Here is a 22,298-nt window from a genome sequence, read left to right as displayed (position 1 = left end):
AACCCTAAAAACAGCCACCATTTGCAAGCCTTTAAAAAAATTTTCCGCGAGAGTTGAACGCGGGTGAATGCCATTCATCGTGTGCGCTGCTGCCATAGCAACGGGGCGCGAGAAACATTGAAACATTGCATGGCAGCGCCGACAGTTGAATGTGCTCGATGCTGGGGCGTCCGTGCGTGCGTGCGTGCGTGCGTGGATGCGGCTGTCATCCGCCCGTCATTGGTGACACGCCGTTTCTAGCCGCGACAAGGAAACGCGCCGAGTGGCTCAAACAAGTGGCCAAATATGTGTGGAGGCCAGCTAGTTATTTGCAAAATAATAACCGCACGGTCGCCCTCCTGCAGAGATCGTCGGACCAGAGTCGGCGCTAGAGTACGCGCCGTCTCCCCCACCACCCCTTCCTCCTCCCCACCCCCCACCCAGCCGTGCCCTGGTGTGACTGGCGCGTCTGCATCCGCGCCTGTTGCTCTCCAAGCGGCCGGAAGTAGGCAGGCAGGCAGCATATCAACGTTCCCTTGTACCGCAGCTCTGAATTTGTTTGTGCGACGTGTTCCATCGTGACATAATTTAGAGAGACCTCCACAAAGGCTGAAAAAGGAATGATCGGGTAGAAAGGAGTTGAATGCTACGGTATGTTTGATTAAGTTTGTTATTCTCAGCGTTTGGGTCATACATGGCAGATTCTGAGCCAGCAAGAAATTTCTGTCAAATCCGATCAAATTCGACACTTGGGAGTCTTTTAAGGAACTGGGAGGCCTTGACCCAAGATCACGTAGAGACCTTTGGAGACCAACAGTAAGTTTTTGTAATCTATTAGTTTGTCTTGACCTGTTGAAGCTGGCAGATTGATTTTTGTTTATGTTAGAATTAGAAACTGACATTTTTTTTTTTTACAATTATCCCTGAAAATGTAAAAAGCTTTTCTGTACTTGTTAGGCGAAATAAATACAAAGAGCACGAGGTAGCAAAAGCTACAGCTATGCACCTGTTGCCATTGCCACAACACAATTGGAGCACCTTTGTGTTCAATGAATCAAGTTTTTTTTTTTATATATATTGAGATCTTTGCAACTCCTTTGTCTTGTCAAGTTTGGCCTCGTCTTGCAAGCAAAATGTCGTGAACTTGCTGAACCCCACTCAAATTGTGAAAGTGCAGGTACTTGTCGAGCTCGTTGCCACTCCCAGTTCAGTTTAAAAATCAACCTCAAAGTCTTTCAGAATTTTTTATATCATTGTATTTAATTCTTATTTAATGTTGTTGATTCTTTTCAATTTACCGTTTTTTCCATGTATAATGCGCAAAATTTAACTAATTTATTGTCCTAAAATCTGCGGTGCGCGTTATACATGGGTAAATTATTATTATTATTTTTTTATCCGGATATCATACGGAGGCCGCCATTACAGATGCACTTTCTTCTCTGCTGTTCACTTCAAACACGCTCCATACGAACACAGTGCTCTCATATCAGACGCTTGCTGGATCACCTGTTCGTTTGCTGTCACAATGTACCCTACATAAATCCGAAACAAAGTTCCCAAAGATGATCTTTTTTCTGAAATAATTTTACGTTTACGGACTTAAGTAGGAGTCAAAATTTGGGTGCGTATTATACACGGGTACAGGCTTTTTTCCAGCATCAACATGCCATTTATAGGGTGCGGATTATACATGGGGGCGCATTATACATGGAAAAAAGCGGTATATTTTATTGATTTTTTTTTTATTGATTTACTAATAGTATTTTTTTCGTAATTTTTTTCCATCAACAAAGCTTTGTTGTTACTGTAATATCATTTTTTTCAGCCCATTTTTGTGCGTGTGCGCTAAATATCCGTGCAGAGCATCCCTAACGTCTCAACGTCCTTCTATTTATCCGCAGGCCGCAAGATGAACGCGCGTCCAACAGCGCAGGCCGAACCCTGACCTGAGATGCACATTTGCGACAAGCTCGCAATATAGCGCAAGCGTTTCAAATGGTCAGCACGCTCCACATCGGGGATATCTCGGTGAAGTGCCGACACTTTTCATCTTGGGTTTGGCAGATGCAGTCATCTGGCGAAAGCATGAATGCTGACGACTGCAACGGATGCGCTCACTCGACGGACGGCCCAAACGGTCAACGGGCCTTGACTCGTCGCTCCCACGCGGGTTCGCTTTCTACTTCCCACCGCGGGCTCTCGGTGTCATCTGCTCGTGTAAGGTCCGTTTGATTTTGCCTTTCCAGAAAAGCCCGTCGAGGTGGAGCCGCGCGCTGAAGAAAAACCGCCGCCGTCACCCAACCGAGCGGAGCCGACGGAGGACGCCTCCAAAAGCGCTTCGCCCGGACCCGTCCGACTTCCCAACGGAAAGTTCCAATGCGACGTGTGCGGGATTATTTGCATCGGACCCAATGTGCTGATGGTGCACAAGCGAAGCCATACAGGTGAGCGGATCCCGGCCGATGAGTTGATAAAAAGGAAAGTTCCCGAGGGTTTTTGGTGTTTGTTGTCAGGCGAGAGGCCTTTCCAATGTAACCAGTGCGGCGCTTCCTTCACCCAGAAGGGCAACTTGTTACGTCACATCAAGTTGCATTCCGGAGAGAAACCCTTCAAGTGCCCCGTTTGCAACTACGCTTGCCGGAGGAGGGACGCCCTCGCCGGACATCTGCGCACACATGCAGGTCAACATCCCCCCCCCCATCCATTGTGAGGCTTCAATGTGACATTTTGACCCCCATTGCAGTTTCTTCGCCACTTGGGGGAAAGCCTTTCAAGTGCATCTACTGTAGTCGCAGCTACAAACAGCAGAGCACATTGGAGGACCATTTCGACCGCTGCCACACTTTTCTCAAGAACCAGGACCATAAGGCAGCGGTCAACTCCAAGAGACTACAACAAGGTCCGTGGAAGTTGATGCACTAGACAAAAAAAATAAAAATGGTCATGGATGGATTTTGTCTGCAGATGATCAGTCTCTAAATTTGGAGACGACGGCTGAACGCACATTGGACACGTCCAGCGGGAAAGCCCAGTTTGCGGGTAGATTAGGAGTTAGCATCACCAAGCGCAAGAGGTCAACGCCACAGAAGTTTCTGGGTAAGTCGTTGTTTTTGCCAAATGAAACGCGTTCCATCCGTTGTCTGAACCGCTTCTCCTCACGAGGGTCGGATCCAGTACGTCATGCAATTTGATTTGGAATAATTCCGGTTCCACCGCTGATATAAATTTTTCAGGCAAGATGATTTTTTGCAGAGACTCTGAGGTTTCGCCGTTGTCATATTTCTGAATGAAATACCATCACGCACCAAAGGTCATCCATTGACCTTCACTGCTGTTTGGGATTCCCAGCTGACAAGCGCATCCATCTCGAAGTCCCGTGTGACTTGTCGTCCGGTTCCGAGAGGGAAGGGGAGCAACCGAAGCCCCATGACGTCGCGTTTGATCCCGCCTTCTCGTGTGAGCTACGCGCCATCCTGGGCTCCGCTAACAGCAAGGTGCCGCCTCAAGGAGCCCCGGGCGGACTCTCGCTGCCGCCTCTCGGCCCGCCCCCTCAAGAAGCAGGCGAAGGCTGCGACGGTCTCCCTTCGCTTCACAGCCACGCCACCTCACCCGACGGATGTCCCGACTCGACGGATACGGAGAGCACAGCGGAAGACCTCAGCGCCAGGGCTGCGGTCCAAACACGTACCTCGAACAACAACCAGCACCTCCACTACCAGAGCCTGGCGCTGCCCTACGGCCTTTCCGGCCCGGAATGGGAGCGAGTGGGCCCTTCGCCTCCCGCCTCGGCCAAGAGGGGCGTGGGCGCACCGCTCCCGTCCGGCGAGAAATTGCGGGTGTTGGACAGGGACGGACGCCCCGTGCGCTGCTTCCACTGCCGCCACTGCCGCATCCTCTTCCTGGATCACGTCATGTTCACCATCCACATGGGTTGCCACGGCTTCCGCCGGCCCTTCGAGTGCAACATCTGCGGCCACTGCAGCCGGGACTGTTACGAGTTTTCCTCGCACATGAGTCGAGGAGAGCACCGGCTGGCCTGAGGTGAGCGCCAAGAAAAGCGTCCGCAAAACATCATGCTTGAAATCCCCGGTGCAAAAGTCGTCCTTTTGTTAGCTACGGTACTGTTTTGTCTTTGATTGATCTTAGTCATCGTTTTAACGTAACAGTTGTGTTCGTTTTTGTCAAGCTCTCCCGCCGCAGAGCAGCTCTGCTCGAAGGGCGGCAGTAGATCGATAATTGACAACGTCACCGCACGTTTATGTCAAACGCCACTTCTGATGGAATTGGGAAAGAGAATAGTTTGCCCTCGTGAATCCGAGTTCCATTCGAATCGGGCCTCTTTATTCCGATTGAGGCGTTTATATGGAGCGTTTTCTTTCTGTTTGGGTTTTCAATGTCTTTCGGATCGGATTACAAGACTCCATGTAAACCCAGTTTATAAGAAAAAAAAAAAAATCATGATGCATTAGATTTAAATCGCGCACAGTAGATGCATCATTGGCGCCCTCTGGTGGCCGCAGCAGCCGGTGCAGGCTGACGGTTAGCGGATGGCCGGCCCTGGTTTTATTCAAATGAAGCAAAAACGGGTGAAGAATCTTCCGAGAGCAGCATTTGTTTATCGCGGCAAATTATAGAATGATAGATTGCACTCTTATTGAATCATCGGGCAAAATATGATTTAGCTTGAAAAGTGCCTTCCTGGGGGATTTCTCCCAAACTAAAAAAAAAAAAAAAAAAAAGGAAGGGAACAGGTGCTGGGAAATGTTGACTAGCCATCTTCCCCTTGACTTCAATTACTCCATGAAATGGTTGCGTGCACAAGCAGAACGGAAGTTGTGGACTTTAGTGACGTCAGCCTCATTTGCACTTGAGAGGTTTTGTACCTCTGGGACCGGAAAGGGGGCGGGGCTTTCGTCATAGGCTCCAAACTGAAAAGGACTGCCTTAATTATAACTTGTTTACAGTGTTGGAAACTCAGTGCAGAACCAGAACTATGGAAATTACGTGAAAGTAGAGTAGCTTACCTCGCATGTGGCGTGTTGGAGTGAGGCTTTCGGGAGATGGTCAGAGTTTGAGCCATCAAGTTTACACAGGAAGACCCTGGCCAAGATGGCGCCGGCCCGAGCACTTGGTGGGCTTAATTTAGCCGTGCTCGTTCTTCTGGCCCCGAACTAACGACTGAATCAATCTCTCACAACGAAAGTCATATCATTTGCCTTTTCTCAGACTCCCATCACGTTGCACAATTTATAGGACTCACTTTGCTCGTGGCACTTGGAAGTTAATCGGCGTCATCGTTTAGCAAGTCTAACTTGAATTATGTTGCGTTTCACTGGCCGTAGTCTATTTCTTAGTGTCGCTTGTTTCAACCTGGGTGTATTTAATCAGCTATATTCCAAATCTTCTCCGGCGTGTTCCTCAAGCGGACGAGAGATGTTACCTCCTGCTTCTTTCTAGCACCCAACAACCTTATTGCTACAGTACAGTGACGTTTCTGTCCATGTCGATTTTGGGAACACGAATGAGACCCATCTCAGTATTTTTGACTTGTTATTGTGGGTTTGCTGCTTTAATATGTGATTTTTTTTTTTTTTTTAAAAACACAGAATGTAATGAGGTAGTTTGAACCAAAAAAAAAAAAATTAAGAAACTCAAATAGAGGAACGTGCGTGACTGGACGACAGCATGTGTGCTTGTCATCACCCTGCTTTCACCTGAATTGTCCATTTATTTATTTTTTTTTCTGCAAATGTGAAGTTCAGTGAAAAACGAGGCATGGGGTTGTGTCTCCTTGTGTGGATTTTGTTGTGTTCTTTTGTGAGAGCTATTATATGACAGAAACAATTTACCTCAAAGTTGAACTGCCTCATCACTTCAAAATGTCCTGTTGCTTTCTGAGATGTTTTCTGCAATTACAAATGCGTTGCCCTCGATATTCTGCAAACTTTTTACTGTTATTAAAGTTCGGGTTATTGTTAAAATGATTATTGCTTTCTTTTTATGGAATACATTTTCTTCCACGGTATGTCTAAAACGTTTGTCTTTGCGTAATTCATCAAAATGGCATAGCTTGCCACCAAGTGACGTCATACTGTATCTTTCAAGCAAATGGCATCACGTAATTAATCAAAGTTTAATTAGCAAATCTTGCCACATTGCTTCAAACTGGGTACGATGGCGCATGCCACTGTCCTGGGTCCTGATTGCGATTTTGCAGTGTCCCACGTGCAATTGTGACGTCACTAATAAGTGTGTGCGTGTGTGTGGGGGGGGGGGGGGGGGAGGGTTGATGGAGCAAAGAGTAGTTGACGCTAGTTCCTGTGTACTTTTTTTTTCTTGAGCAATGTTAGAATGTGTAGTGGCAAGGTTTGACCACTAGAGGGCAATCAAATCAAGATTACGCAGCTCGTTTAACAGAATCATTTATTTTTATTTTTTTCAGTGGTTTGCGACTAAAAGGTGCGAGACATTCAACATAAATACAATGATGATAATAAAATAAAAGTCCAATCTTCCCTTTTAAATACAGTAACAAACTATACTTTTTAAGTGGGGTCGCTATGCTTCTTCAACTCTATTTGGTCTCATGAAATCATGAATCACACTTTGGGACCTGCTGTGAAGCTAAAACGCAAATCTTAATTCTAAAAAAAATATATATATATATATAAGAATGGAGCCCACAGCAACAACTCATGTATAAATTAAGCGTGTTTTTATCGAATGAACTTTTTCTTTTATTTTTTAAGGGTGCAGTCGCGTGTTTTGAAACCCAGCTGGCGTCTCTTTGAATTTCTCGAGCTCTGGAAGCCATTAGCGATAAAAGCTTGCGTGTGTCTCATAAACGCAGGTGGCACGTTTTTTTATTTAACAATGTGACACCCACAATGTTTTGTAGCAATGGAGAGAATGCAAAACTGGCGTAGTTGTGTTATGCAAGCCATTCCCGGCACTCGAGCAAATGTGTGGCTCTTGTGGTTGCCTGGCTGTCCCCTGTCACTCCATGGCCTCAAAGAGGACTTGTCTTCTTGCCAGATGGGCTGGACCGTGAATGGCAGCAGGAAGCGTGCGGGCAGCCACATGCAAGCACACGCAGACATGTACGGCTTGGCTCAAGGATGTTCATGTTGTTGATGTGGGACATGGCGCTGTGACATACAGCGTCCTGGGTTTTGTTGTTCTTCCATCCATCCATCCATCCATCCATCCATCCATCCATCCATCCATCCATCCATCCATCCATCCATCCATCCATCCATCCATCCATCCATCCATCCATCCATCCATCCATCCATCCATCCATCCATCCATCCATCCATCCATCCATCCATCCATCCATCCATCCATCCATCCATCCATCCATCCATCCCATATTATTAATATTGGGCACACAATGTTTCAGCGGCCCGCTTCGTCCTTCTCGCTTGGCCCGCCAACACTTGTTGAGGACTGCACGGAATGTGCCGTGTGGCTGATGAAGCTGGAGCACAATGAAAGCAGCTCTCGCTTGCGGAGGGTTGGCAGATGATGAAGTGACGGAGGAGGCCACGACCATTGTGATGCTGCGTGGCTCTCGCTCTGGAACTGCCATCTGCCCCAAAGGTCACTTGCCCTTCTCCTCCTGAGCTGGCTCTGCCTTGCAGCTGCCGCCTGCAATCACATATACACACACACACACACCATCCGCTCCAGCCAGCGGGCAAGGAGGCTTCCGACATTCAGAGAGGAATTTGTACGTGAAGCTGCTCATCACCTTCGTCGCAGTCCCGCCTATTTTCCAAGCTTCATTCAAAGCAGTTTCGGGGCTGGTTTCATTTCTCGCCTTTCTCGGCGGCCCGCGCTTCCCCTCTGGTCGTCCGGCGACAGCATTGTTGTTTTGGACGCCGGGCAGGTCGCCACGCCTGCCCGCTCGCCGCCTGGCGGGCCCGTGTGTCAAAGGTGGCCGCGGCAGAACAGACTGTGGGAACAGCCGGTTAGCCTCGGCCCGGTCCCCCGCTCCCCGACCGGAGGGGCGGCCATCAATCCAGCTCTCCCCCTGCCCGGCACAAACACACACAAATGCCCGACCAAACACACACCCGCACACAAAGCCGACATGGCTCACGCCCTCTCCCAATAATCCTCGGAAGCAATTTCATCTCGACTCGGGTGGCGGCCCATTGTCGCCGGCCCCTTCAATCTTTCCTTATTAACTCTCGCTTTGTCCCGCATCCGAGCTTCTGGACTCATCTCTCCTACATTCCGATCGGCGCTGCTCCCGGCGCTCCCGGGCAACCTCCGTGGGCTAATCCCGCCGCCTCCCCCGCCCCGAGGGGCTCTCACTGTTTTGTTTTGTCCCCCGCCCCAAACCTGCCGATCACCTACTCACACACTAAGGTGGGGCATAAAGTGCCCGGGCTTTTCCGAGGGCCGGGGTGGCTCAAGTAGGAGGCGGCCACAAAGTGACTCCGGCCCAGACAATTAGAACAATGAGCCGGGCCGGCGGGGTGCTAACTCGCTGCGTCACGCCTGGACGCTGGGCTATTTTGTCACTTTAATGAATTGTCCATCAGGCCAGGGCCACATCGCAGGCTGCGCACGGAGAGGCCAGCGGGGACCCAGACACTAAGTCGGTATTTATTACACTGCCTTTGTCACTAATTGAGCTAATTATCACTGACTCCTCAGCACTCCCACAGGCACGGACCCCCTCGCCCCCCCACCCCCCCTCCCACGCCGCCTCACCCACCTCGCTCTCATGCCTGCCATTTGAACCCCGCCTCCTCTACTCCCCGCTTCCCTCAAAGTCCTCCATCTTTGTTTTTACAATATGGAAGAAACTAATTCAGCCCATCTTTTTTTTGACATCGGATGTCGAGCGATAGCCAATCGATTTCTATCGACCCTGCGCCTGCTCCTCGCCGCCAAGCATGTGTGGAAGAAGACTAGTTTAGATGGCGCCGTGCGAGGTGAAGGTGTCTGTGTCTGCATAAGCTGCCTTTGTCAATGGAGAGCCCAGATGCAAAGATGTCTTGTGAGCTTTGCTGCTGATAATAGGATTAAGCTCAGGACACCCAGGGATAGATGCTCACTTGGTTGAGCATTTAAAAAAAAAAAACACCAAAACGTGAACAGATTGAAAAATATAAACTTTATTGTTCTATCATACAATGGCGCCTACATCACTCGTCTTCCCTAAAGAGCTCGCTGGCATCTTACTAGCGTAGTATGAAATATTTTTTGATTCACACTGACTTTTGCAAGTGTGTATTCAGTGCATGGCAAAACACACCAAGTGGTCATTCCAGGAAATCATCCTACGAAACAAAGACATTCGACGGCTCATCCAGCAATGACGTTGTTATATAAATATTTGGATCTGTACAACATTTTGGTCCTCTTAGCTGATTAAGTCTCTGTGGTTTGAAACAGGTCTGGTCCGCTATTTGGAAACATGCTGAGAAGATGCCACTGGTGCTGGCGGAGCCTCCCCAACTTACCTGTGCCAGTTAGCTTTAGCTTTTGGAGCAGGCTTGAGAAGTGTCTCCATGAGAAATCAAAATGTGCTGGAGGATTTTTTTTTTTTTTTTTTGCTATTGGGCCGTAACCAATGGATTGCTGTCGAAGAATTGGAAGATCTGCAAGAGAATGAAGTCTCTTCTTCTTTATGAGTACAAGCTATCAAGTTTTCTTTTGAGCATTAAATATAAGCAAGCGTGAACTTTTATACCCTGTTGATACGTTTGTGCTTATATCCACTGATTGGAATTTGGGCTTGATAAAGTTCCCGGTCTGGTTCACTCTCGCAATTGCCCATGTGCAGTACTTGTGACTTTCTCTGTTAGCGACTTTTGCTTCTCTTGGGCCCGGAACGCCCCCGCCGCCGCCGCCAGGTTATCATAGACACTGGTGTACTGTTCGAGTACTGGTGCAGTTCAGGCAGCTGACGTGACAGCACCAGTGGAAGGTGCAATGGCAGCGCTCGGTGACGCTCTCGGCCCGAGTCTGGAAGCCGCGTCCGCAGCAGAGCAGCTCGCATCCGTCCAGACCCGGAGAAGAGTTGTTGCAAGTTCGACCCCAAGTTCCCAAAGTGCCGCTTTTGCCGTTGTAGGAGCAAAAGTTTGGCGATTTCTCAAAATAAACCAAGTCCACGACGGAGGGGGGTTTGTGAGCCGGGTTTTCCGGTTGCAGGTGGCGAGGGCCCGCTCGGTGGGAGGCGCGGTTGCTGCCCTTGTTGGCGTACACCACTCGGGAAGCGCCGTCGAAACGCTCCTTGAGGACGTCGCCCACGGCGCGGAAGCTCGGGAGGCGCATCCAACAGGTACGCACCGCGCACGAGCCCGACATGCCGTGACACTTGCACTCCTGACGCATCTCCGACGACACCGTCTGTAAGAACAGGAGAGCAAAGTCAAAGTCGGTGGCCCGCTCGCCCGCCCCGACCCCGGCGTCCTTCCCCACCATTCTGCCGGCCTCGTTATTGTGCAGGTTGGTGAGGTAGCGCAGATCTCGCCCTCTCTCGCTGGAGTCGGCAAATTCCCGACTGAACATCCTGCCAAAATCCACGTTGTCGCTGCAGCCGCCCCAGTGCCAGTCGGGGCCCCCGGGGCCTCTGCGCCGGTAGTCGCACGTGCACGATTCGATGGCCCCTTCCGAACACGAGCGGGCCACGGCGTGCGTTACCCCCGCGCTGGTGATGGCGAACACGAAGGCCGTCTCTCTGCAGCCTGCGAAACCACACCGAAACTTCTCATGAGAAGCCGGACTTGATCTGGTCGCCGAACAGATGGTCGTCCCGCCTCCCCCAAAGTCTTCCAAGGATGACCCGCAGGGAAATACAAGAGAGACTAACCCCGATTGACAATTTTGCCAAATATGGCCGGGCTGTGGGTGGTCGGGCAGTTCCAGCGGCGGTTACGGAACTGCCACTTGCATTCCTTCAAGGCCGTGTGCAGTCCTGCCGTGATGGCGTGCAAGATGCCAGGATTCTGCCGAATCAGTCGACGCTGCCGGCGACTCAGTAGGGCCAGGCTCGGGTCCAGCGCCAACGGCACATTCTTGGAGTTGGTCAGAAGGTTGGACGAGGAGGCCACGTTGACGATGCCCCTGGCGCAAGCACAAGGACGAGTCAGAGTGAGAGTCGGACTGGGCCGAAAAAAAGTCTGTGTTTGTAAGAAGAAAACATGAGAAAAAAAATGAGAAAAGATGAGAAATAAATTAGAAAAAGATTAGAAAAAAAATTGAAAAAAATGAGAAAAAATGAGAAATAAATGAAAAAAAAGGTTGAAAAAAAAAGAGAAAAAAGGTTTCTGTTCATAAGAAGAAAAAAATGAGTAAAATAGAAAAAATCCAAAGTCAAACTTATTGTGCTTTTTGGCTTTTCAAACAATTTGGGCTAAAAATTGAGATTTTGACTGGCGGTCTGAACAAGGGCAAATGCTTTGAATAGCAAATCAAAGTGAACCAGGACCGGATCATGTTGCCAATGTTGACATTCTGTCACGTGTCGATTTTGGTTTTGATTTGAGTTTTGCCCCGTATTCTTTGCGTCCATAACGAGGCAGTCGCTACGTTCTCTCGTTGACCTGTGCCCCTTAATTGTGTATCAAATCAGCTCCGTCAGCCACTTGTGTCTTGTCCAGGTGTCTCATCACTTGCTCGGATTTAAGTTTCCTGGTCTCTTTCGGTCCAAGTCAATTCATTGTTGCTGTTAGCGGTCTCTGGCAAACACAAATCAATGCCAGTCAAGGATTTTGCCACTTTGTTATTTTGGACATCTGTGTTTTTGATGAATCCAAGTCATTTTTCATTTTTTTGGTATTTTTGGAGAGCACCTCTGCCCCACCTTTCCGCTTCTCTGCATTTGGATCCACCTTTTTGCCAACACCATGAATGACTTCGGGCAACTCTGACACATTCAGCTTCTTGCAAGGTGCGCAAAATTGAGGTCAACGTGTATTTTAGGTTCAACCTGAAATTTATTTTAATTTATCTTCTCAAGACGTTTTCGGCTACCTTTCTGAAATCAGTTTTGAATGTACCCCACATGCTAGCGCCTCAATATTCTTAGAATATATTTTTTTCACTTCGACTCAATCACCTCATATAATGACCCACTTCTGCTTTTAAAAATGAGTGCTAATAATTTGACTTTTATTTTAAGGGTTTGTTTTAGCCTCGCAAGCTTCTGGAATGTCAGCTGTCAATTTATTAAAAACAGCAAAGACTCTTCCAAAATGCTTGAAATCTTTTGCGCCCAAACCACAATTAACAAACATTTGAACAAGCTCATAAAAACAATGCAACGAAAACAAAAAACCTAACCTCAAAGCAAGTAATGTCTCCCTTGTGTCCAAATATTATTTAATGAGTCTTGTTGTTGGATTCTATTTGACAGTTAATTAATTTTACATAAACAATTTTTTTGTTCGGCGGTTTTAGTATCGCAAATGCATTTATGATATAATAATTCTAAGAAAGAAAAATAAATGCACTGGCAGTTTGGAAGCAGAAAATCTCGTGCGGTAGAATTTAGTGAGCGATGCCAAAAGTAACACAATATCTGATGTCGGAGCGTGAAGAAAAAAAAAATCCATGCACGCACAGAGAGCTGAGCTGGCCCAATTGGCCTTGCACTCACCACCAGCGGCCGCTGTTGTTGACCGCCCCGGTACCGGAGAGCGACGACACCAGCAGGATGCAGGCGGCTTTGACTCCCAGCAGAAGCGCCAAACTCCGCATCGCGCTCTCGCTCACCTCCAAAAAAAAAAATATAATAAATTAATAAAGCACGATGCGATTTGAAAAGAAACGTCACTTCTTGTGCAAGGTGCATCAACTCACCAGTCGGAGTTAATTGAGCGCGGGACTGCTGTCGACGTGAGACAGATCGCAGGCTTGAAGTCAAAGAGTCGTGCACGCATGCGAGGAAGCTGCGTGCGTGCATGCGCTCCTCCTCACTGTGTCCCTCCGAGTGATGCTCTGCGCGGTGCATGGAGCGCGTGGGACGGTCCCGCCGACTTGATCCCTTCGGCGGTGACAGCAGATAGGCAACACATTCTTCTCTTATTGAGTGCTACGAGGGGGGAATAAAAAAGGGATTTGCTGCTCACGTCTCCCTCTGTGTTTTCCCCCCCCCCCCCTCACTCTTCCTCGGAGTCTTTTCAATAGGATTGGAGGGAGGGATGGTTAATGCTCTTCATAGGGGCGCACAATGAATAAGGAAACACAACTGTGCAGAAAAGACAGATGAGAGAGGGGGGGTGATGGTGGGGCAATCCGTGGCGTTGCGCATTTGTGGAATCTCAAGATCCAATCCGCACTGGAATTTTTTTTTTCTCCGTGTGTTGTTCCGCGCAGGCAGAAGGTGGCGTCCGTCACGGTGCAGACAGTCATTGTGGGGGCGACTGCCTTTCGCCAACTCTCTATCTCCTCCTCTCTGAAAGCTCGCTCTCGTTTTGGACCGCGGGTTTACGCAACCACGCCTTGCTTGCATGTGTGATTCGGTTGGGCATGATTTGACGCGCGCGGCGTGCGGCAAAATGAGTGCGCGTCCTGCTCGGACTTTTTCTACCGAATTTCAACATCTGGCCCGCAGACCTCCCTCGGTGTGAGCCCATTTCTTCAGTCATCTCAATGTCCCCAAAGTGCATCACAGTGCGTGCGCGCGCCCGCCGCGCTTATCTGCCAATTTGCATATACTTCCATATTAGAGAGGTGGAAGAATAATCTTTGTGATGACAGTAAAAAGGAAATGGGCTTTTGTAAAGCGGCTTTGACGACATTTGGAATCGCGCGAAGCTCGGTGCCCAAACGGGGCTTCCTGAAGCAGTCATGCGACACCGAGCAGATTAGCTTCAATCCGGATCAAGGGGGAGCCTTTTATATACAAATCAACTTCAAATCACTTTTTAAGCCACTTAGATATACACGCCAAAGCAGAATGCTAATGCACTTTTCATTGCTGCGGCTTAGGGAATGGAAGGAGATTAGATGAATTGGTGTCACTATGCGAGTCGTGTTCAGGAGGGGGGGGGGGGGTCTCAGCGTCTATTCTGTTTCTGTTTTTGTTCAATTCCGCATCGAACTTTTAACGTGCGTGGTGATATAAAGAGCTGGCCCACTTTAGAGAATTCGCACCTGCAGGCCAATACATCCAGTTGGTTTTGAAATCGTCCAGCCACATTTGAACGGATCACTCGGAACTTCATGACTCCCCTGAAGAGGTTGAGATGACAAAGTGAAGTTGTCGCTCTGGTGGAGGTGGCTGGTTGGGGGTGCATGCGATTGAGGAGGGGTGTATTGTCTGTGAGGTGCCGCCTGCCTGCTGCTGCTTCTGCTGCCTCCGTCGTACAGTGCCAATGGCCCCGCCCCCTTCCCTCTCCTTCGTCCCACATCCATCAATGACTCTTCCCCACTCTTCCGTGGACAAAGTATGTCCACATGCATTCTTGCCGGAGGTTTTATTGTTCTAGTTTTCAATGACCTTAGAGCAAGTGCATGCGCTTGCTTGGGAAGCGAGGCTTGTGCGTAAAGGTGCATGGAGCGACTTTTACGCACGGACCAAAAGTAACCAAAATAAAAGAAATACGGAGATAATCAAATCAAATAATTCTGGCGTTGCAGATTGAGAACAGTTTCAATTGACTAATTTATGCACCGCATAACCAATTACCAAAAAAGGATAACCTTTACCCTTGGTTTGCTGATGGTCGCACATTGCTATTGCTCTCCCTTCACCTTCAAAGTATAGTAAAATTTTAATTTAAGATTATTCAGAGTACGACATTGTTAATCCATTTTTTCTTTTTTTTTTCATGCACAAAAAAAGCATCTCACCACTCAGAGTATATTATTATATCATACTTATTTATTTATTTGTTTGTTTATTTATTTATTTATGATTTAATTTTTGCTGAATAAGTGGTTTACGCTCTAAAAATGCAAGTTGGACTGTCTTAAATTGTTGAGTTGGAGTCAGCAATGGCATGAAAATGTGTCGGTTCCTCATTTGACTCTGCGCTTACGGACATTGTTTCATATCCCTAAAACTTTATTTTAGAGAGCATGTTATGACCTAATAAGATGACAGTCCAACTTCAATGGTGGCCAATATTTTGCAAACAGCCGCCTGTGGGGCCTCCTCTTTACCCCCCCACGCCCCTACCCCATCCTGCTCCAGTGATCTCCAGCTTTCTTCGCCCTCCCCTCTTCGTCTTCACTCTCCCTCCTCGTTTGGGGCCGGTGTATTGAAAATAAATCCTTATCTCTTGAAACAATTGTCTTTTTAAACACGGGACAACTTCACCAGAGGTTTAATGTCACGGCGCGACAGAAAATGGAACTACCACATAAACTCCGCTTGGACCGGTGGCCGATTTTGGCGGCAGCATTGTTATTACTACCTGCGTTGACGTAAGTGCACTTGAGAGCTATTCTTCCCACCCGATGATCCAAAAACATCTTTTCATTCAAAATTCGTGACGTAAACACACGCGCGCGCGCACGCACGCACGTAACACTGACACACGCATGCACGCACACTTCTTATATACGTAAACTTGACTTAAATGTACTTTAAATCAATATTTTCATTTCTCCATCCATCCATCCATCCATCCATCCATCCATCCATCCATCCATCCATCCCTGCTTGGAATCGATGTAAAGCGCTCAGTGTGGAAGGACTTTCTACACACTCACTGTCTTGTCGTCTCCGCGGCGCGTCTTTGCGCGTGGCTCCGGCAACCAGTTGACTGTCCACTCCCGTGCGTGTATGCATGCGCTGGTGTGGGCGGCGTGGCAGGGTGCTGTGTAATGACATCCTCAGCCTGAAGGTGGCAGGAGAGCCAGTCCTAACCCCCAACTCGGTGTGCCTGCGCCTGGCCGGCCTGAGTAAGCGTCAGCTGAAGATGTGCGTGCGACGACCCGACGTGACGGCCTCGGCCCTGCAGGGCATCCAGGTGGCTATCCACGAGTGTCAGCACCAGCTGCGGGACCAGCGGTGGAACTGCTCGTCCCTGGAGGCCCTCGGCAAGCTGCTGCACCACAGCGTCATCCTCAACAGAGGTGAGACACGAAGCCAGCGTTTCCCCTTGAAATTAAAGCAAACCAACCATTTCTGCAAAGTGCTTCAATGAGGAAAATTTCATTTTGAATAAAATTAAGAATGAAACAGCTTGTGCGACTTGGCCACCAGGGGGCACAAAGAAGAGTTTCAAAACTACTAGAAGTGACTCGGCAAGTTGAAATAATATGAACTGCTTTTTGCACGGATAAGTATTATTGTGAGTTATGTCAAATGGACTTTTTGTGTTGCTGCACCATTTGTGTGCAAAAGTGTTATAATGCTATGGCGTTTCCCAATATGTGTTAGCATGAAGTTAGCAGACGCAATGTGCAATTCTGCACTCGCTCAGGTCTTAAATTGTGTCCTGCGTGTGTTCCCACGAGGTTTTCGTGAAAGCGCCTTCTCGCTGGCCTTGTTAGCGGCGGGCGTGGCGCACTCGGTGGCCTCGGCCTGCAGCCTGGGCAAGCTGGGAGGATGCGGCTGCGATGGCAAGCGTCGGAGGGATGACGACGAGCTCATGCGATCCAAACTGATGCGGCTGCAGCTGCAGATGCTGCAGAAGGCCGGCCTGCCCACGTCCGGCCGCCTGGATCCGACCTCCGCCCAGCGCTTCAAGCCTTTTCCCCACGAGCTCAGCTCCATGCAGGAGACTTGGGAGTGGAGCGGCTGCAATCATGACTTACGTTTTGGGGAACGCTTCTCCAGGGAGTGGCTGGACTCCCTGGGGTCCCCGAGAGACATCCACGCTCGTATGAGGATACACAACAAGCGAGTGGGACGGCAGGTGAGTCTTGTGACCTTGGCCCTCAGGGTCTTATGGGCTCATCTTCAAATTTATTCAAGAAGAAGTCCAAATTTTTTTCCGTGCTATTTTCTAGGCGCCCCCACTAGTCCAAATATGGAATTGCATTAGCGGCGTATGAATTAAGCAGAGCAAGCCACCCGTTTGGAGACCATCTGAAGCGGTGGCCATTTTGGGCTCAGCTTGCAAATGTCACATGACCAAATCCAGAAAACAGGAGAGCCATGATGTTGTTTTTTTGACTTGACTTCCCGTTTAGTCAATCGTGTTAGTTGACACTTTTAGCATCATGCTTGACTAGAGCGACAGAAATAATTGACCCTGACCCATATCCACGTGTGTGTGTGACCTGCCAGATCGTCGCCGACAACATGAAGAGGAGGTGCAAGTGTCACGGCACATCAGGGAGCTGCCAGTTCAAGACCTGCTGGCACGTATCTCCCGAGTTCCGGCTGGTGGGTTCAATACTCAAGGAGAAATTACTCTCGGCCGTCCTGGTCAACTCCCAGAACAAGAACAGCGGCGTTTTCAATCCACGAATCGGCAACGTGGGCCGCAGGAGGACCGGGAGCTCCAGAGGAGGTCGCGGCGGCGGCGGCGGCCGGGGCGGCTTGTCCAGAGAGTTGGTGTACTTTGAGAAGTCGCCCGATTTTTGCGAGCGTGACGCGGCCGCCGACTCTCTGGGCACGCACGGGCGCGTTTGCAACAAAAGCAGCCCGGGCACGGACGGCTGCAGCTCGCTGTGCTGCGGCCGAGGACACAACATCCTAAAGCAGAACCGCGGCCGGCGCTGCAACTGCACCTTTCACTGGTGCTGCTACGTTCTGTGCGACGAGTGCCGAGTCACCGAATGGCTCAGCGTCTGCAAGTAGACCAAGTGGTACGCTTGGACGCTTTCTTTTCAGTCGACACGCACTGTACATTTATAAATCTATTTTTATTAATATTATTACTGTGTTGTCGCTGTGCTGGTGGACAGAACAGCGTGATTGTCTTCTCTTCTAATGCTCTTGAATTTTTGCTCCATGTGGACCTTGTGGTTTTAGACAACATGACAAGAACTTTTTTTTTTGTTTTCCATATTTTTGCGAATTGAGGATCCGTTTGACTTTTCACAGATATTGAAGGACTTTGCTGATTTACTTGAGCAATGGCGTCATGGCAGATGTGGCTCGTGACAACAGTAGGGGACTAAATCCAGAGCGAGCTCTTGTTTCTTTGTATAAGAATCACCAGAAAAGCAAGAGGACAGTTTTTTGCTGTTTCGGGAGGATCACGCAAGGTGTTGCTAAGACGGTTGCAGAGTGGCAACATCCATCTGTCCGCTTTCGAAAAACACCAGATGAGATTGGCCATCACTCAAAAACTGTTTTTCTTTATATTTGTAATGTATTTGTGATACCCAAACACATATTTCACACAAGAAAAATAGCAACTACGATGAAAAAAAAAAATGGTGCAAACTTGGGGAAACTCGTTTTGGCCTCCTGAGGAATGTCACTGAATTGGCAACATTGCCAGCTTGGTTTTGAGTGACACTGAACGCTATGGAATGATAAAGATCTGGATTTTTGGTTTGTGCTGAATCCCATGTCACCGTTTCTCCACGCACGTGTCAGACGCACTGCAATTGCTTTCTCCCCTTGCCAATGTCTCCCTCGATGCTACAAAGCCAAACACATTGATAGCAAGCCAATAACGACAACCAGACTGGCTTGAAAATTAAAGAGAGGCAACCAGAGAGGAAGTTGGGAGAGAAAAGACTGACATCTTGATTATAGGTGTCAAGTGAGGCGATGGAGTGTGAGATAGATGCAGAGATACGTCGTGAGAGCAGATCCATGCTGCAAGGAAGGAGAAATGGGGGCTTCGGGGAAGGGATGAATCGCGTGCATGCGCCCGCGCTGTCTAAATACAAGGCTCCCGACATCTGCTTCTCAACTCCCCTTTGGGTTTTTGATGTGGGACGAGAGCGGCAGAGAAAACACAAGGACGCAGCTACCCAGAACATCAAAGCCCCTGCCCTCAACTTGCAGGCCCTCATTAGTTCAGCTAGCAGAAGCCACCAGACTTGTGATTGCTGGGGTGCGCGCTGGCAGCGACTTCAGAGGAGAGCTTCCTATAAGTCATAACTAGTCGGCCCACCTCCGCTGCCGCCCCGGCCCGGCCCGCCGTAACCCCCGCGTAACCCTCACCAAAACTCTGGGCTCATACAAACCCCGCCATGAGTCTGCTCCACCCCCAAATCTGGCGTGCAGCTGCAAACATCTGCTCGCCACTTTATTCCTGTCTTTTATTCGTGATAAACACATCATGTGAGTGAGCGCTGAAAACTGTCACAGAATTTTAATTTTCTTGTTTAGTATTTGTTGGAGCACATTCCAGATTGACTCAAAGCGTTTGTGTTTTGTTGCGCAGCCTTCCTGTTGTCGCCATTCACACACAGCTGTGGGACAAATTAGAATTTACGCAACGTGCTAAAATGCAACATTGCGTATTCGCCAACCTCGTTGTATCTGCTTTTACAACGACAATAAATAGTTTTCAAGGGTTGTCACGTTGATGTTTTGTTCCCGTCATGCTTGCTGAATGTTTGAAAAAAATAATTTTGAGCTGCACAAGCGGTGAGAGATTGTGTTGGGGTCATAGTTGATCAAAAAAGGTCATGGAACAAATGGAGGTAAGGGGGGTGCCGTATTTCTGTTGTTAAAATATTTCATTTCAGCCAAGTACTGTATGCTTATACACTTGTCGAGCTAATTATGTGGCAGGAGGAGTCACAAAGCCTCCTATTACACTTTACTTATTTATTAAGACGATCCTAGTGTTAATTATTCAAACACTTTAGATTCTTACTTTGTGTCACAATGGTTCGGTTCAGCTCACATGAGCAGTCCTTGGTAAAATTTGAAAATTATTAGTAAAAATTAGTAAATTAGTAAAACGCAAAAACAAAACAAAACAAAACAAAACAAAACAAAACAAAACAAAACAAAACAAAACAAAACAAAACAAAACAAAACAAAACAAAACAAAACAAAACAAAACAAAACAAAACAAAACAAAACAAAACAAAACAAAAACAGCCGTTTTAGGAGAAGACATTAAACAGCAGGATCGTTGTACCGTTGCGCTCATCTATCCAAATCCCGCGAGACTACGCAGGCGTGTCATCGCGGGATTTGCGACGAACCTGACTCTCTCCTTCATCCAGCTGGCAGCCTCCCGTTGACGGTAAGTGCAAACGAATTGCGCCATCGTTTCGACGAGGAGACGTGACAATTGTGCTCACGTTAATGGGACATACCCTAAGCCTTTTCCCTAACAAATATTACTCAATTAGCGCTCATTAATCGACCACATTAAGGCGAGCGGAGTGCTAGTCGTGACTATGCGACGATTGCCGCACACGCGCACGCACGCACACACACTCAAGGGGCGAATAATATGGCTTTAATTTATTTAACAAAGATGGACTTTTAATGCTTGTCATTTGAACACTGCATCGTTATAGTAATAATCATCATCATCATCAATGTCTGGATGTCTCGCGAGCCAATCGATTCGGTCCACGCGGCTGAAGCGACTACAGCATACTGCAGCATGCAGTCTGGTTCTCGGCCAGCATACTCGATGCTAATTCATGATTTATTTGGGAATTTGTCTCTTTCGAGATCGCGTGGAGTTCTGTTTCATAACACACAATTGCACCTACTTCTTCTGCACTGCCCCGAGGTAGTGAATATTATTTACCTGTACAGCCGACTGTATCAGTGCTGATCATGATTAACTTTGGTTTGAACTTTCCCCAGCCTCCAGCTTTTGTATGTGTTTCATTTCTTCTGAGAGGTGAAGGCATTACAAATGTGCCGCGTGGTTCTTTAAGAGTTCCGCTTCATAGTTCTGTTGCAGCTGAGGAGCGGGCCGCTGGTCATCATGGGCAACATCTTTGGAAACCTGTTGAAGAGCCTGATTGGGAAAAAGGAGATGCGGATTCTCATGGTGGGGTTGGACGCGGCGGGGAAAACCACCATCCTGTACAAGCTGAAGCTGGGCGAGATCGTCACCACCATTCCCACAATTGGTGTGTGAGGCGAGAACCAGCAAAAAAAAAAAAAATCCAGCTTGTGCGACTCCTTTGTCATTTCCTATTGCTCAGGCTTCAACGTTGAGACGGTGGAGTACAAGAACATCAGCTTCACTGTTTGGGACGTGGGCGGCCAGGATAAGATTCGTCCCCTGTGGAGGCACTACTTCCAAAACACTCAAGGTAAGCGGCCACCCATGCTGATGTCAGCAGAATCAGATTTTACAGGAGGTCAACTTAGCATATTCGCCGTCATCCCGCCCGCGCAGGCTTGATCTTTGTGGTGGACAGCAACGACCGCGAGCGCGTCAACGAAGCTCGAGAGGAACTCATGAGGATGCTGGCCGAGGACGAGCTGCGGGACGCCGTCCTTCTCGTCTTCGCCAACAAGCAGGTGCGGACCCGCTCGGACGTGCCCGGGAGCGCGTGACGCAACGACCGCTGTTGTTTGTTTTTTCAGGACCTGCCCAATGCTATGAATGCGGCGGAGCTCACCGACAAGTTGGGCCTGCACTCCCTTCGCCACCGCAACTGGTACATTCAAGCCACCTGCGCCACCAGCGGCGACGGTCTTTACGAGGGCCTGGACTGGCTGGCCAATCAGCTGAAGAACAAAAAGTGAAGGGCCAGCTCCATCCAGGTCCGGACGCATCGAGTTGACACGGTGAGGCGGTGCCGAGAAGTCCCTGACTCGGCGGCCTTCCCCCCCCAAAACAAACATCTCTGTTGTTCTTTGACTTGATTATTTATTTGATTGGTTTGTTTGGATCTACTGTGAGAGTTTTTTATTATTATTATTATCATGTGTGTGATTTCAATGCGTTGCTTTCTCCACACTGGATCCGTACATCGGGAATATGTTTCGGAACTGCCACGTGTATTTTCCCTCCTTTGGCGTCTGATTTTGTCCAGGTCTACACTTGTGCTGCAGGTGGAGTAATAATATGTTACCTAATTGTACTTGATGTAAATGATATATTAGTATTGTGGGACTAGCAAGATGTTGTCATCAAAAGCTCAACATTGTTTGCAACAGAGTCAAAGGCATATTTGACTTTATTGAAAAACATATATTTCCTTTTTTTTTTTTTTTAGATTACATCCATTTATTTACCCCAATAATGCACTTAATAATTCTATTTCAGCAGGATTTATTTATTGTAAAGCAGATTTGAAGTACTGTATATCACTTCTTTGCGAGTGGAAGCAGGGAAAGAAGAAAATGAAAAGAATGCGATTGTTTCCCATGCTGCATGTGAAGACAGACAAATCGGGCTTGCGGGCGGCGCGACTGGCTGTCAACTGCTGTAAATAAATACCGACGCTCGCTCCCAATGGCGTCTGTCTCTTCATGTGTGAGTTTTTTTTTTTTTTATCGG

General features: G+C 48.3%; 4 protein-coding genes across 9 annotated transcripts; 3 read left to right on the top strand and 1 right to left on the bottom strand.

Moving 5' to 3' along the window:
• The first annotated feature begins 450 nt into the window (after nucleotides 1-450).
• Nucleotides 451-5,963, top strand: ikzf4 (IKAROS family zinc finger 4). 5 transcript variants are annotated; one of them, XM_061272670.1, is made up of 8 exons: nucleotides 452-630; nucleotides 1,884-1,980; nucleotides 2,047-2,152; nucleotides 2,229-2,426; nucleotides 2,496-2,663; nucleotides 2,726-2,881; nucleotides 2,947-3,078; nucleotides 3,293-5,963. In XM_061272670.1, exons 2-8 carry the CDS (start codon nucleotides 1,978-1,980, stop codon nucleotides 3,994-3,996), a joined length of 1,467 nt encoding a protein of 488 aa, XP_061128654.1. In that variant the 5' UTR covers nucleotides 452-630; nucleotides 1,884-1,977; the 3' UTR covers nucleotides 3,997-5,963. The 5 variants fall into 5 exon arrangements, with proteins under 5 accessions (XP_061128651.1, XP_061128654.1, XP_061128650.1 ...); XM_061272669.1 differs by having other exon boundaries at nucleotides 453-795; XM_061272667.1 differs by having other exon boundaries at nucleotides 451-630; nucleotides 1,884-2,152.
• Nucleotides 5,964-9,124: 3,161 nt separating this feature from the next.
• On the bottom strand, nucleotides 9,125-15,200 carry wnt1 (wingless-type MMTV integration site family, member 1). The gene is made up of 5 exons (XM_061271363.1): nucleotides 12,805-15,200; nucleotides 12,602-12,717; nucleotides 10,814-11,067; nucleotides 10,423-10,688; nucleotides 9,125-10,350 (listed from the first exon to the last, which is right to left on the bottom strand). Exons 2-5 carry the CDS (start codon nucleotides 12,700-12,702, stop codon nucleotides 9,859-9,861), a joined length of 1,113 nt encoding a protein of 370 aa, XP_061127347.1. The 5' UTR covers nucleotides 12,703-12,717; nucleotides 12,805-15,200; the 3' UTR covers nucleotides 9,125-9,858.
• On the top strand, nucleotides 15,128-18,418 carry wnt10b (wingless-type MMTV integration site family, member 10b). The gene is made up of 4 exons (XM_061271362.1): nucleotides 15,128-15,375; nucleotides 15,767-16,029; nucleotides 16,414-16,814; nucleotides 17,189-18,418. The coding sequence occupies exons 1-4, from the start codon at nucleotides 15,299-15,301 to the stop codon at nucleotides 17,702-17,704; spliced, it is 1,257 nt and encodes a 418-aa protein (XP_061127346.1). The 5' UTR covers nucleotides 15,128-15,298; the 3' UTR covers nucleotides 17,705-18,418.
• A 1,509-nt stretch (nucleotides 18,419-19,927) lies between these two features.
• Nucleotides 19,928-22,251, top strand: arf3a (ADP-ribosylation factor 3a). 2 transcript variants are annotated; one of them, XM_061271359.1, is made up of 5 exons: nucleotides 19,928-20,066; nucleotides 20,734-20,916; nucleotides 20,992-21,102; nucleotides 21,189-21,313; nucleotides 21,380-22,251. In XM_061271359.1, exons 2-5 carry the CDS (start codon nucleotides 20,769-20,771, stop codon nucleotides 21,539-21,541), a joined length of 546 nt encoding a protein of 181 aa, XP_061127343.1. In that variant the 5' UTR covers nucleotides 19,928-20,066; nucleotides 20,734-20,768; the 3' UTR covers nucleotides 21,542-22,251. The 2 variants fall into 2 exon arrangements, with proteins under 2 accessions (XP_061127343.1, XP_061127342.1); XM_061271358.1 differs by having other exon boundaries at nucleotides 19,998-20,916.
• The last annotated feature ends 47 nt before the right edge of the window (nucleotides 22,252-22,298 follow it).

The sequence above is a fragment of the Syngnathus typhle genome, linkage group LG2 (genome assembly GCF_033458585.1).
Source record: "Syngnathus typhle isolate RoL2023-S1 ecotype Sweden linkage group LG2, RoL_Styp_1.0, whole genome shotgun sequence".
Lineage (NCBI taxonomy): Eukaryota > Metazoa > Chordata > Actinopteri > Syngnathiformes > Syngnathidae > Syngnathus > Syngnathus typhle.
The sequence above is the reverse complement of the archived record's forward strand: the minus strand, read 5'-3'. Positions and strand labels throughout refer to the sequence as shown.